This window comes from Bos grunniens, chromosome 7 (genome assembly GCF_055505025.1).
Source record: "Bos grunniens cultivar Pamir isolate PY7600 chromosome 7, Bosgru_T2T1.0, whole genome shotgun sequence".
Taxonomy (NCBI): domain Eukaryota; kingdom Metazoa; phylum Chordata; class Mammalia; order Artiodactyla; family Bovidae; genus Bos; species Bos grunniens.
The window spans coordinates 43,377,194-43,388,347 of record NC_141171.1 but is presented as its reverse complement, the minus strand read 5'-3'; the positions used below and the strand labels follow the sequence as shown (position 1 = coordinate 43,388,347).

At 53.2% G+C, this 11,154-nt stretch overlaps 1 protein-coding gene across 1 annotated transcript; it reads right to left on the bottom strand.

The window, feature by feature from the left end:
• Positions 1-6,729: 6,729 nt before the first annotated feature.
• KISS1R (KISS1 receptor) lies at positions 6,730-10,726 on the bottom strand. The gene is given in 6 exon segments (XM_086411276.1): positions 6,730-7,782; positions 7,784-8,145; positions 8,309-8,541; positions 8,801-8,936; positions 9,430-9,554; positions 10,333-10,726. Coding segments are annotated over 6 exon segments (1,188 nt in total). The 5' UTR covers positions 10,577-10,726; the 3' UTR covers positions 6,730-7,694.
• Between the last annotated feature and the right edge of the window lie 428 nt (positions 10,727-11,154).

Below are 11,154 nucleotides of genomic sequence, written 5' to 3'. Positions count from 1 at the left end.
TCAGGGTTGAGGGGCACCTTTTTAAAAGTTCACCAAGGGACTTCCCTGATGGTCCAGCAGTTAAGACTGTACTCCCAATGCAGGGGGCCCAGGTTTGATCCCTGGTCAGGGAACTGGGGGTCTTCCCAGGTGGTGCTAGTGGTAAAGAACCCACCTGAAAATGCAAGACTCCAGAGACGCGTGTTCAAGATCCATGGGTCAGGAAGATCCCCCAAAGGAGGGCATGGCAACCCACTCCAGTATTCTTGCCTGGAGAATCCCATGGACAGAGGAGCCTGGAGGGCTACAGTCCATGGAGTCTCAAAGAGTCGGACACTACTGAAGTGACTTAGCATGCACGCGTGCAGGAAACTAGATTCTACATGCTGCAACGGAGTTCCTATGCCACAATTAAAGATACCGCATGTTTCAACTATGACCTGGTGCATCCAAATAAATTAAAAATAAATTATTTAAATAAATAAATAAAAGTTTACCCAGATTCCAAACTGCCCACCTTTCCACATATATTCCTCCTCAAACATATTCTGCCTCAGGCCCTTTGCCCTGGCTGTTACCCTGGCCATTCCCTTGCCTGGCCCGCCCTTCCCCAGCTTTGCCTTCTCATTCAAACTGGAACCTTGGGTCATACTTTTATCTTCTTCCAGGCTGTTCTATTCAAAACAGCTGTATTTATTTAACCTAGTCAGCCTTGAGCATGGCTGGCTGCATGTCCAGTGCTGAGGCTGGGCCTGACATATGAAGTTGTCTGAATGAATGAATTCACAGGTTCCCTCTGTCTTCCCTAATCCCGTGGTATTTCTGATGTCTGTCTGCACAGAGGTGAAGGGCATATTGAACTATTCACCATTTCAATCTCAAAATGTCTCAGCTCCCCAAACCCCCAGAACCCAAACATTCTCTTGTCACCCACACTTGGCCTCCAGGTTCCCTTGTCTCTGCGAGCCAGGGTCTGTGAAAATGTAATTTTAACTTAGATGAAAAAATCGAGTATAATTATAAGGAATGTATAGTCACGAATCCACCCTAAAATAATTTGTCTTTATACCAAGGCAGCAGCAAAATATGATTAGTAGTATTTTTTCATAGAAGGGGCCCAGGAGACCCAGGACATTCATAATGAGGCTCTACGTGACTTATTTTGCAGCGGGCACACATTGAGCCCGGGGTCTACGTTGGGGTACTGGGGAGAGACTCCCTGCAAATGCTGGAGTTCCTTTGTGGGGTGGACTCGACCCTCCGCGGAGTGCGCGCGCCCCCTGCCGGGTACCTACGGGATGCAGCCAGAGGCGGGACCTCGAGTCCGAGGCCGCCAGGGGGCGCCGTTTCATTTGTAAATGAGTTTCCCAGGTCGGATGAGGAAACAGGCCAGCCGAACCTTTCCTGTGGCTCCTTTGAAATGCCCCCGGGTAGATTTGATGATAAAACACAGGGCTTGCAATTACATTTGAATTTCCAATAAACAAGGAATTTGCTGTTATTGTTGTTCAGTGGCTAAGTTGTATCTGACTCTTTGCGACCCCGTGGACAGCAGCATGCCAGGCTCCCTGTTCTTCATTATCTCCCGGAGTTTGCTCAAACTCACGTCCATTTGAGTCCGTTATGCTATCTAACCATCTCATCATTCTCTAACCCTAAGCCTCCTTTCCTTTTGCCCTCTATCTTTCCAAGCATCAGGGTCTTTTGCAGCCAATCGGTTCTTCGTATCAGGTGGCCAAAGTATTGGAGCTTCAGCTTCAACATCAGTCCTTCCAATGATTATTCAGGGTTGATTTCCTTTCAGTTCAGTTCAGTCGCTCAGTCATGTCCGACTCTTTGCGACTCCATGGACTGCATCATGTCCATCACCAACTCCCAGAGCATACTCAAATTCATGTCCATCGAGTCGGTGATGCCATCCAACCATCTCATTCTTTGTCATCCCCTTCTCCTCCCACCACTGAACTGAACTGAACTGACTCTCCTCCCACCTTCAATCTTTCCCAGCATCAGGGTCTTTTCAAATGAGTCAGTTCTTTGCATCAGGTGGCCAAAGTATTGGAGTTTCAGCTTCAGCTGAATTATTATTCAGTGAATATTCAGGACTGATTTCCTTGAGGATGGACTGGTTTGATCTCCTTGCTGTCCAAGGGACTCTCAAGAGTCTTCAACAACACCACAGTTCAAAAGCATCAATTCTTCGGCGCTCAGCCTTCTTCACAGTCCAACTCTCACATCCATACATGACCACAGGAAAAACCATAGCCTTGACTAGACGGACCTTTGTTGGCAAAGTAATGTCTCTGCTTTTGAATATGCTATCTAGGTTGGTCATAACTTTTCTTCCAAGGAGTAAGTGTCTTTTAATTTCATGGCTGCAGTCACCATGTGCAGTGATTTTGGAGCCCAGAAAAATAAAGTCTGACACTGTTTCCACTGTTTCCCCAACTATTTCCCATGAAGTGATGGGACCGGATGCCATGATCTTCGTTTTCTGAATGTTGAGCTTTAAGCCAGCTTTTTCACTCTCCACTTTCACTTTCATCAACAGGCTTTTGAGTTCCTCTTCACTTTCTGTCATAAGCGTGGTGTCATCTGCATATCTGAGGTTATTGATATTTCTCCCGGCAATCTTGATTCCAGCTTGTGTTTCTTCCAGTCCAGCGTTTCTCATGATGTACTCTGTATATAAGTTAAATAAACAGGGTGACAATATACAGCCTTGACGTACTCCTTTTCCTATTTGGAACCAGTCTGTTGTTCCACATGACTATTGGAAAAACCATAGCTTTGACTAGATGGACCTTTGTTGGCAAGGTAATGTCTTTGCTTTTTAATATGCTGTCTAGGTTGGTCATAGCTTTTCTTCCAAGGAGCAAGTGTCTTTTAATTTCATGGCTGCAATCACCATCTGCAGTGATTTTGGAGTCCAAAAATAAAAAGTTTCTCACTATTTCCATTGTTTCCCCATCTATTTGCCATGAAGTGATGGGACTGGATGCCATGATCTTAATTTTCTGAATGTTGAGTTTTAAACCAACTTTTTCACTCTCCTCTACTGACTAATTTGGTCTTCTTGCAGTCCAAGGGATTCTCAAGAGTCTTCTCTAGCATCACAATTCAAAAGCAAAACAATGAATAATTTATGTATATATCCCAATTTTGCACAGGACATAATGATACTAAAAATTTTGTCACTGTTTATTTATCTGAAATTGAAATTAACCCCTCTCCTGACCCACCCTAACCTCTGGGGTTTATTCTCATGCTGTGGTTTTGGGTTCCATCCATACCCTACCCAAATCAGCTGCACTGGCCTTTGCCTGGTGTTGCTGCTAAGTCACTTCAGTCATGTCCGACTCTGTGCGACCCCGTAGACGGCAGCCCACCAGGCTCCCCCGTCCCTGGGATTCTCCATCAAGAACACAGGAGTGGGTTGCCATTTCCTTCTCCAATGCATGAAAGTGAAAAGTGAAAGTGAAGTAGCTCAGTCGTGTCCGACTCTTAGCGACCCCATGGACTGCAGCCTACCAGGCTCCTTCGTCCATGGGATTTTCCAGGCAAGAATACTGGAGTGGGGTGCCATTGCCTTCTCCATTGCCTGGTTTTGGCACCCCACAAAGGTTAGAGTAATCATAATAATGAAATAATGAATTGAAAAAAATCAAAAAAAAGAAAAAAATCTCCTCATACCTTAGACCACACCCTTCCCTGTTGAGAAGCCTCCTATGGCTCCCACCCACTCAGGACAGACCCAGCACATCTCCTTGCTTATAAGGTCTCAGCCACCTCTCTGTTCTCACTTCTCTCATCTCCTATCCTCCTAGGAAGCCCTACCTGCCTCCCACCTATTTCTAAGATCCACCAGGCATACCCTGCCTCACTGCCTTTGCACTGGCTGTGGCCTCCATCAGATATGCTCTTTCCCCACGTCTGAGCTGAGGTCACATTTCCTGGCTTCACCTCATCTAGGAAGCCTTCCCTGAATCATGATCTGGTTTACAGTTGCTCACAAAGGACACCCATATCTCCTGGGTAACCCTTTGCAGTGCTTTTATTTGCATCTCTCTAGGTAGCTTACCAGAGAAGGCGATGGCACCCCACTCCAGTACTCTTGCCTGGAGAATCCCAGGGACGGAGGAGCCTGGTGGGCTGCAGTCCATGGGGTCGCTAAGGGTCGGACACGACTGAGCGGCTTCACTTTCACTTTTCACTTTCATGCATTGGAGAAGGAAATGGCAACCCACTCCAGTGTTCTTACCTGGAGAATCCCAGGGACGGGGGAGCCTGGTGGGCTGCCATCTATGGGGTCGCACAGAGTCGGACACGGCTGAAGCAACTTAGCGGCAGCAGCAGGTAGCTTACCACTTACTGGCCCCATTGCCGACTAGACAGGGCTCTGTATGGGCAGGGGTCGGAGGGTGCCTCACACACAGCACCTGGCACACAGAAGGGGCTCTGAAAACAGTCCCCGGATGAAGAGACTTGAGGATAAAGCAAGGGTCTGCGGTTTTGGGAAGATGCTGCTTCCTAGATGTCCCCTTTCAAGCTTTTCACATCATTTCTTAAAAACTTTTTTTTCAACAGTATTGTGGATTCTAATGCAGAGATGGCTCCCTCACGCCCTTCACCAGGCTTCTCCCAACAGTGATATTTTGCAAAACTATGTAGTTCAACACTGGGATCAGGGTATTAGGGTTGTTATGTCCCACCCGGGGATCTGGAGCCCCGTTTCATTTGTACCCGTGTGCGCCCATTGCCTTCTCTGCAGCTCAGTCACATGTGCAGATTTGCGTCTCCACCACGTCCAGCGACAGAGTCGCTCCGTCACAAAGGTCCTGCATGCTATCTGCTTCCCATCACCTCCTACCCTGGCCACCCTGCATCTGCTCTCCATTCCATATTTTTGTTACCTTGAGGAGGTTACACAGATGGAATCATATCTTATGTAAACTTTGCAGGCTTCCTCCCTACACTCAGGGTCATTCCCAGAGATCTGCTGTGGGTGTGTGTGTATCAACAGTGTGTTCATAACTTGGAACAGTTGAGCAGTTGTGGATGGACCAGCCCATGGTTTGTTCAACTACTCACCCGTTGAAGGATGTCTAGTTCATTGACAGTTTGGGAGTATCACAAATAAAGCTGCTATGATCATGTGTATGTGGTATGGACTATAGCCCTCCAGGCTCCTCTGTCCATGGGGTTCTCCAGGCCAGAATACTGGAGTGGGTTGCCATGCCTTCCTCTAGGGGATCTTCCCAACCCTGGGATTGAACCTGTGACCCTTATGTCTCCTGCATTGGCAGATGGGCTCTTTATCAATAGTGCCACCTGGGAAGCCATGGTTTTGTGTGAACAGAAGTTTCTATTTCTCTGAGATAGATGCCTAAGAGTCCCCTTGAACTGTTTGCTTGTTTTGGCTGCCCTGGGTCTTCATTTCTGCTCAGGGGATTCCTCTAGGCGTGGTGAGTGGGGGCTGCTGTCTATTGCAGTGCCTGGGCTTCTTATTGTGGTGGCTTCTCTCGTTGCAGAGCACAGGATCTAGGGCATGTGGGCTTAGTAGTTGCTGTGCACAGGCTTAGTTGCTCCTTGGCATGTGGAATCTTTCTGGACCAGGGATCGAACCTGTGTCCCCTGCTTCAGCAGGCAGATTCTTGTCCACTGCACCACCAGGGAACTCCTTGTTTGTTTTTTTTATTCATTTTTCAGAGATAAATTCTGTATACACACCATCTCTTTTCATCACTCCCACTGTGTGCTGAACCCTGAGAACACACTGGGGACCAATCCAGATACATACCCAGCAAGTACAGCACAAGGATGTCAGAGCTGAGATGGGGCAGCCCTGGGCCCAGGTGAGGGGCCTGACCCAGCCTGCTGGAATCCAGCAGGGCTTCCTGGAGGAGGAGGCCACTGAGCTGAGACCTGATAGATGAGCAAGGGTGAGGGTGACCTGGAGCAACAAGGGACCTGCCTGTGCAAAGGCTACAGATAAGGGTCAGGACAACGTCAATGTCAGAATGGCCTCCCCTTCTCACATAACATCTCTGCACATTTGGGCTCTTTGGAGACCTAGGATATCCCCTAATAATTTGGGGGACAGAGCCCTCCTCGAGATGGGCAGTTGTCCTTCAGGGAGACTAAGCCTGAGGCCTGCAGGAACTGACCCTAGCCCTCCCCCGTGCCCCACAGACAAATGCAGTTGAACCCACAATTAGATGGCTCTGCCCCCAACACCTTGAATCTGGTTGTGACCCTGACAGCTCCCAACAACTCCCTGCTGCAGCAGTGAGGTTGCCGGCCTTTGGTCGCTGTGCAGCTCCTCCTCCAATTGGAAGTCTCTGCCCAGGAGGAAGTCTGACTTTCCCCAGACTGCCCTGCTGGGGGGAAGTCCAGGCAGCCATGGAAGCGCACTGGCTACGAGCCTGAGAGCAAAGCCTTCTCTGGCCTTCCCAGTCCAGCCACTGGGTTGGCGGCTCCACCCAATACCACCCATGGATCACAAGAACCGCCTGGCTGGGTCCACTCATCCACAGAACTGTGAGCAGTGATACACTGATGCTGGGGACTTCCCTGGTGGTCCAGTGGTTAAGACTCCCCCTTATGATGCAGGGGACATGGGTTTTATCCCTGGTCAGGGAACTAAGATACCCCATGTTTCAGAGCAACTAAGCTGTGTGCTGCAACTAAGACCTGTTGCAGCCAAATAAATTTTTTTTTTAATGACACTAGTTTTGAAAAATACACTGATGTTGCTATATGCCTCTTTATTTGGGGGTGTGTTATGTGTAGCAATAATCCTGCTTCCTTGGGTTGCTGTTCAGTCATTAAGTCATGTCTGACTCCTTGTGACCCCATGGACTGCAGCATGCCAGGCTTCCCTGTCCTTCACTGTCTCCCAGAGTTTGCTCAAATTCATGTCCATTGAGTCACTGATGCTATCTGACCATCTCATCCTCTGCCACCTTTTCCTTGTGCCTTCAATCTTTCCCAGCATCACAGTCTTTTCCAGTGTGTCAGCTCTTCACATCATATGGTCAAAGTATTGGAGTTTCAGCATCAGTCCTTCCAATAAATATTCAGGGTTAATTTCCTTTAGGACTCACTGGTTTGATCTCCTTGCTGTCCAAGGGGATTTCAAATCTTCTCCAGCACTGCAATTCGAAAGCATCAATTCTAAGGTACTCAGCCTTCTATAAAGATTGTTGCAACTCTCACATCCATACATGACTACTGCAAAAACCAGTTTTGACTATACTGACCTTTGTCTGCAAAGTGATGTCTCTACTATTTATTCAATGACACCTATGATTTTCCAGCCAGGACTCTGAATACTCATTCACAAGGTACCGAAAAGAATACCTTATTTCATCCATTTTAAGATGTACATCATGTTCACTTTTTAGTATCTCTGAAAATGGCATTTGTACAGTCTTACAATTGTACAGTCAACCACAGGGCAGCGTGTGAAAAGTCCTATTGATGCTTCCTCCAAAGTTCCAGAAAAGTCAGCATCAAAGCATCTTCAATTCAGGAAACACAGAAATAATAATTATAGCATCAACAGTGGCAAACATACAGCAGATTTGTATCAAATGTTGCAAGAGGGCAAGGCCTTTTCACTATTATGATTTTGGGCAAAAACAGAATAATAGCAGCTGCTATTTAAGCCCTCCTACTTCAGAGGGGCCCGTCTTGATCCCTTCAGAGAGGGCTCAGAGAGACACCGTGTGTTTCCTCAGAACGCACAGCATGCGCAGCCCGGGACTACCGCTGCCTGACTTCGGGGGGCCTGGCGTGGCCCAGGCGTCGCAGCTGGGTTTGGTGGACGGCCGCAGTGTCCGAGGGTCCAGGCCGCCAGGGTCGCGGGAGCGGCCTGGGAGCGCAGGGGCAGACGCGGCGGAAGGCCTGGCGGAAGTGGGAGCCCAGGAAGGCGTAGAGCAGTGGGTTCAGCGCCGAGTTGCAGTAGGACATGCAGTGTGCCCAGATCTTGAGCGCGTAGGCGGTGTAACTGCGCGGATGCCAGGCGCCTGCCGGGCCCAGCGCCTGCAGCAGCAGGAACAGCTGGATGGGGCCCCAGCAGGCAGCGAAGAGCAGGACCACGGCCGCCACCAGCCTCGAGACCTTGGCCCGCACGGCACCCGCCCGCTCCGCCATCAGCTGCCCCTGGGGAGAGAAGAGGGGGCTGCTACACCCCTCCTCGGGCGCTCCCCTTCTTGACTTTCTCGAATTACGCACCCCCCCCCCCACCGGGGCCACCCCGCCCCCCGTAGATGCGCCTCACTCCCCCTACCCTCAGCCAGACCATGCCGCTCCCCCAGCCGCGCACCTCCAGGGCGCCGCCGGCGGGCGCTGGGCGCACGGCGGCTCGGCCCAAGTGGCGCAGCATGGCCCCGTAGCAGGCACAGGTGGCGACCAGCGGCAGCAGGTAGAGCGCCAGCAGGTTGTAGAGCGCAAAGGCTCGCTCGAGGGCGCGGCTGGGGAAGGCCTCGCTGCAGTAGGTGCGCGGTCCGGACGACAGGCGATGTAGGGCGAACACCGGCGCCGACACGACAGCCGAGCCTGCATCAGGGCCCTGCTGAAGACCCTGCCCGGGGGGACGAGGGGCGCAAGAGGGCCCGGGTCTCCCCGGTGCCTCCCGGGCAGCGGGCCACTGAGCGCCTGCTAGGCGCAGGTCCACTTGGGTCCCCGCCCTCAGGGGCCCTTGCAGGAGCGCTAGTGCGCCCATTTCCCAGATGCACGATCGAGGCAGTATGAGGAGGTGAGCACAGGGACGAAGACTTGTCTCCCCCAGCCGGTGCGACCCCCACGCTGAACTCACCTACCCAGATGCCGAGGCTGACTGCCAGCGCCAGGCGGGGCGTGCGTTGGTGCAGGGCGCGCAGCGGGAACACTGTTACGTACCAGCGGTCCACGCTCATGGCGGTCAGGGTGGCGCACGTGGCCTGCACCGAGACCTGGGAAAACCGGGAGTCCGGCGTGTGGCCCCCTGCCCCGTCAGGGCCTTTCCCTGTCCGCGCCCTCCTTGCGGGTCCCCCACTGTCCAGCCACTCGGGTACAGGCAGGACCTGACCCGGGAAGGTCTCCAGGGCCCATAGTTGAAGGGGCAGGAGAAGGGGGTGCCAGAGAGGAGCCCAGGGAGGTGGAGGAGGGAGGAGCCTTCAGGGGTAGCCTGAAACCCCCAAGACTGAGACTAGGAGAGGCAGAGCCATCCTAGTAGGATCCCAATATCTGCCCCAGCCCTACGCACCCAGACCCAGTGCCCTCCCCGCCCACTTCCACACCGGGTCCCTGGCCCTCACCACGCCGTAGAGAGGCGGTTGCCGCCCCAACCCAGACTCTGCCCCGCCCACCTCCACAATCGCCCCTGGCTCGCACCAGCCTGCAGGGGGTCCGACCCCGCCCACACCCAGACTCCGCCCCCGGTCCTCCTGCCCTCAACCTGCGCACCTGCTGGATGTAGTTGAGAAACTTGCACATGAAGTCGCCCAGAACCCAGGCGGGCAGCGGGTAGAGCAGAGCGGTGAAGGGCACGCAGCACAGCAGGAACGTTAAGTCCGTGACCGCCAGGTTGGCTGCAGGCCGGGGACGCGCGGGTTCTGAATGTGGGGCGCATCGCCCTAGCCCTTCAGCGCCCTGGCCCAGCCTCCTGGGTCTCGCCTTTGTCCGAGTGACCAGCAGGGCGGCTCGGGAGGCACCCAGAGAAACCCCAGCATCCGTGGGCAGAGAAGTTGGGCCCTTCCTCTCTTTTTTATATTTCAAACACCCCTCACCCAGCACCTGCTTTGTAGCCGTTCAAACAGTAATGGGCCCTGCTCACCCCTGTAGGGACTGCAAATAGGCCCTTGCCCTCTGAGCCTCAGTTTTCTCATCTGCAAATTGAGTGGTGCCAGCCAACAGAGAATGGAGAACACGGACTGAGTGAGCACTCACCCGGCTAGGGCACCCTCATCGCGCAAACGCATAAACTGAGCCTCTGGGGCAGTGGTTGCCAACTGGGGGCCCGCGGGCCACTCAGTCTTTCCCCCACTCCTTTTATTCATCCCACATGGTGTTACAAGAACCACATTTCAATCGTACATCTTCCTTGAGTGGCAGTGGCCAGCGCTCCATGGGCCACACTCTCCAACCTCCCTTTTAACTACTCCAGTCAAGGTGGAACTCTTCAACGCCACCTTTGGCGACCTCCAGCCTAAGGTACAGGGACAGTAGGGAAAGGACCAGGGACCCTGCAGCGGAGAAATCCTCAACTGAGAGGACCCCGACTCACCGCTAGGGGCGCCCCCCGGCCACTACGCCCTCTCGTAGACCCCCAGAATGGCCCTCTGGCACCGTGAAGCGCTGGGCGCTCACCGATGTAGAAGTTGGTCACCGTCCGCATCTGCTTGTGGCGGCAGATGACGAAGATGACCAGTGAGTTCCCTGTCAGGCCGAGCAGCATCAGCGCGCCGAAGAAAAGCGGCACCAACCAGGCGTCCACGGGCCAAGGCGCAGGGATCGCGCCGTCCGAGGTGTTGGCGCCACAGCCCGGGCAGACCGTTGTGTTGGCCGGCGCCCACCAGGACGCGTTAGGCCCAGACGCGGACAAGGGCTGCATTGCCACCCTCTTCGTCCTGACCACCCTCCGGGATTTCACCCTGCTATCGCTGCCGTGACTTTCCGGATCGTCCTCCGGGGATGCGCTACAAAGTCTGGGTCGCAGCTTTCCTGGAATCCTCAGCTGCAGCCACTGCGCGTTTATACCCCGCATCCCACCGTGCCCCGCCTTCCCGCCTCTCCTTCAGCCTCTGGCCACTCCCTCCCCTGCCTGTGCGCCCACTGTTCACCCGAGCAACACCCTGCTCCCGCATCCCGTCCTCCGCCTCCAAGGTAAGGATGAGAACACAGGAGGACTGGGGAAGGGAGTGTGGAGCAGAGCAGGGGGAGCGGTAGGCTTCCTAGAGGATGCTGTAGCCCGGGGAAGGACCCATCCTTACCCCAGGAGACTCACCAACAAGAAAAGCAGACGGACAAAGACTCAGAGACTAGGGGATGAGGCCTGTTAGAGGCCATGCCTCTGACCTTCCATGGGGCTGGGGCTCTGGGCTGGTGGTGAGGCCAGCCCTCACAGGCCCTGAGTATCATTGCTGCCAGGGTTTGTCCCAGGACACTGGGGAGCCATGGAAAGTTCAGGGT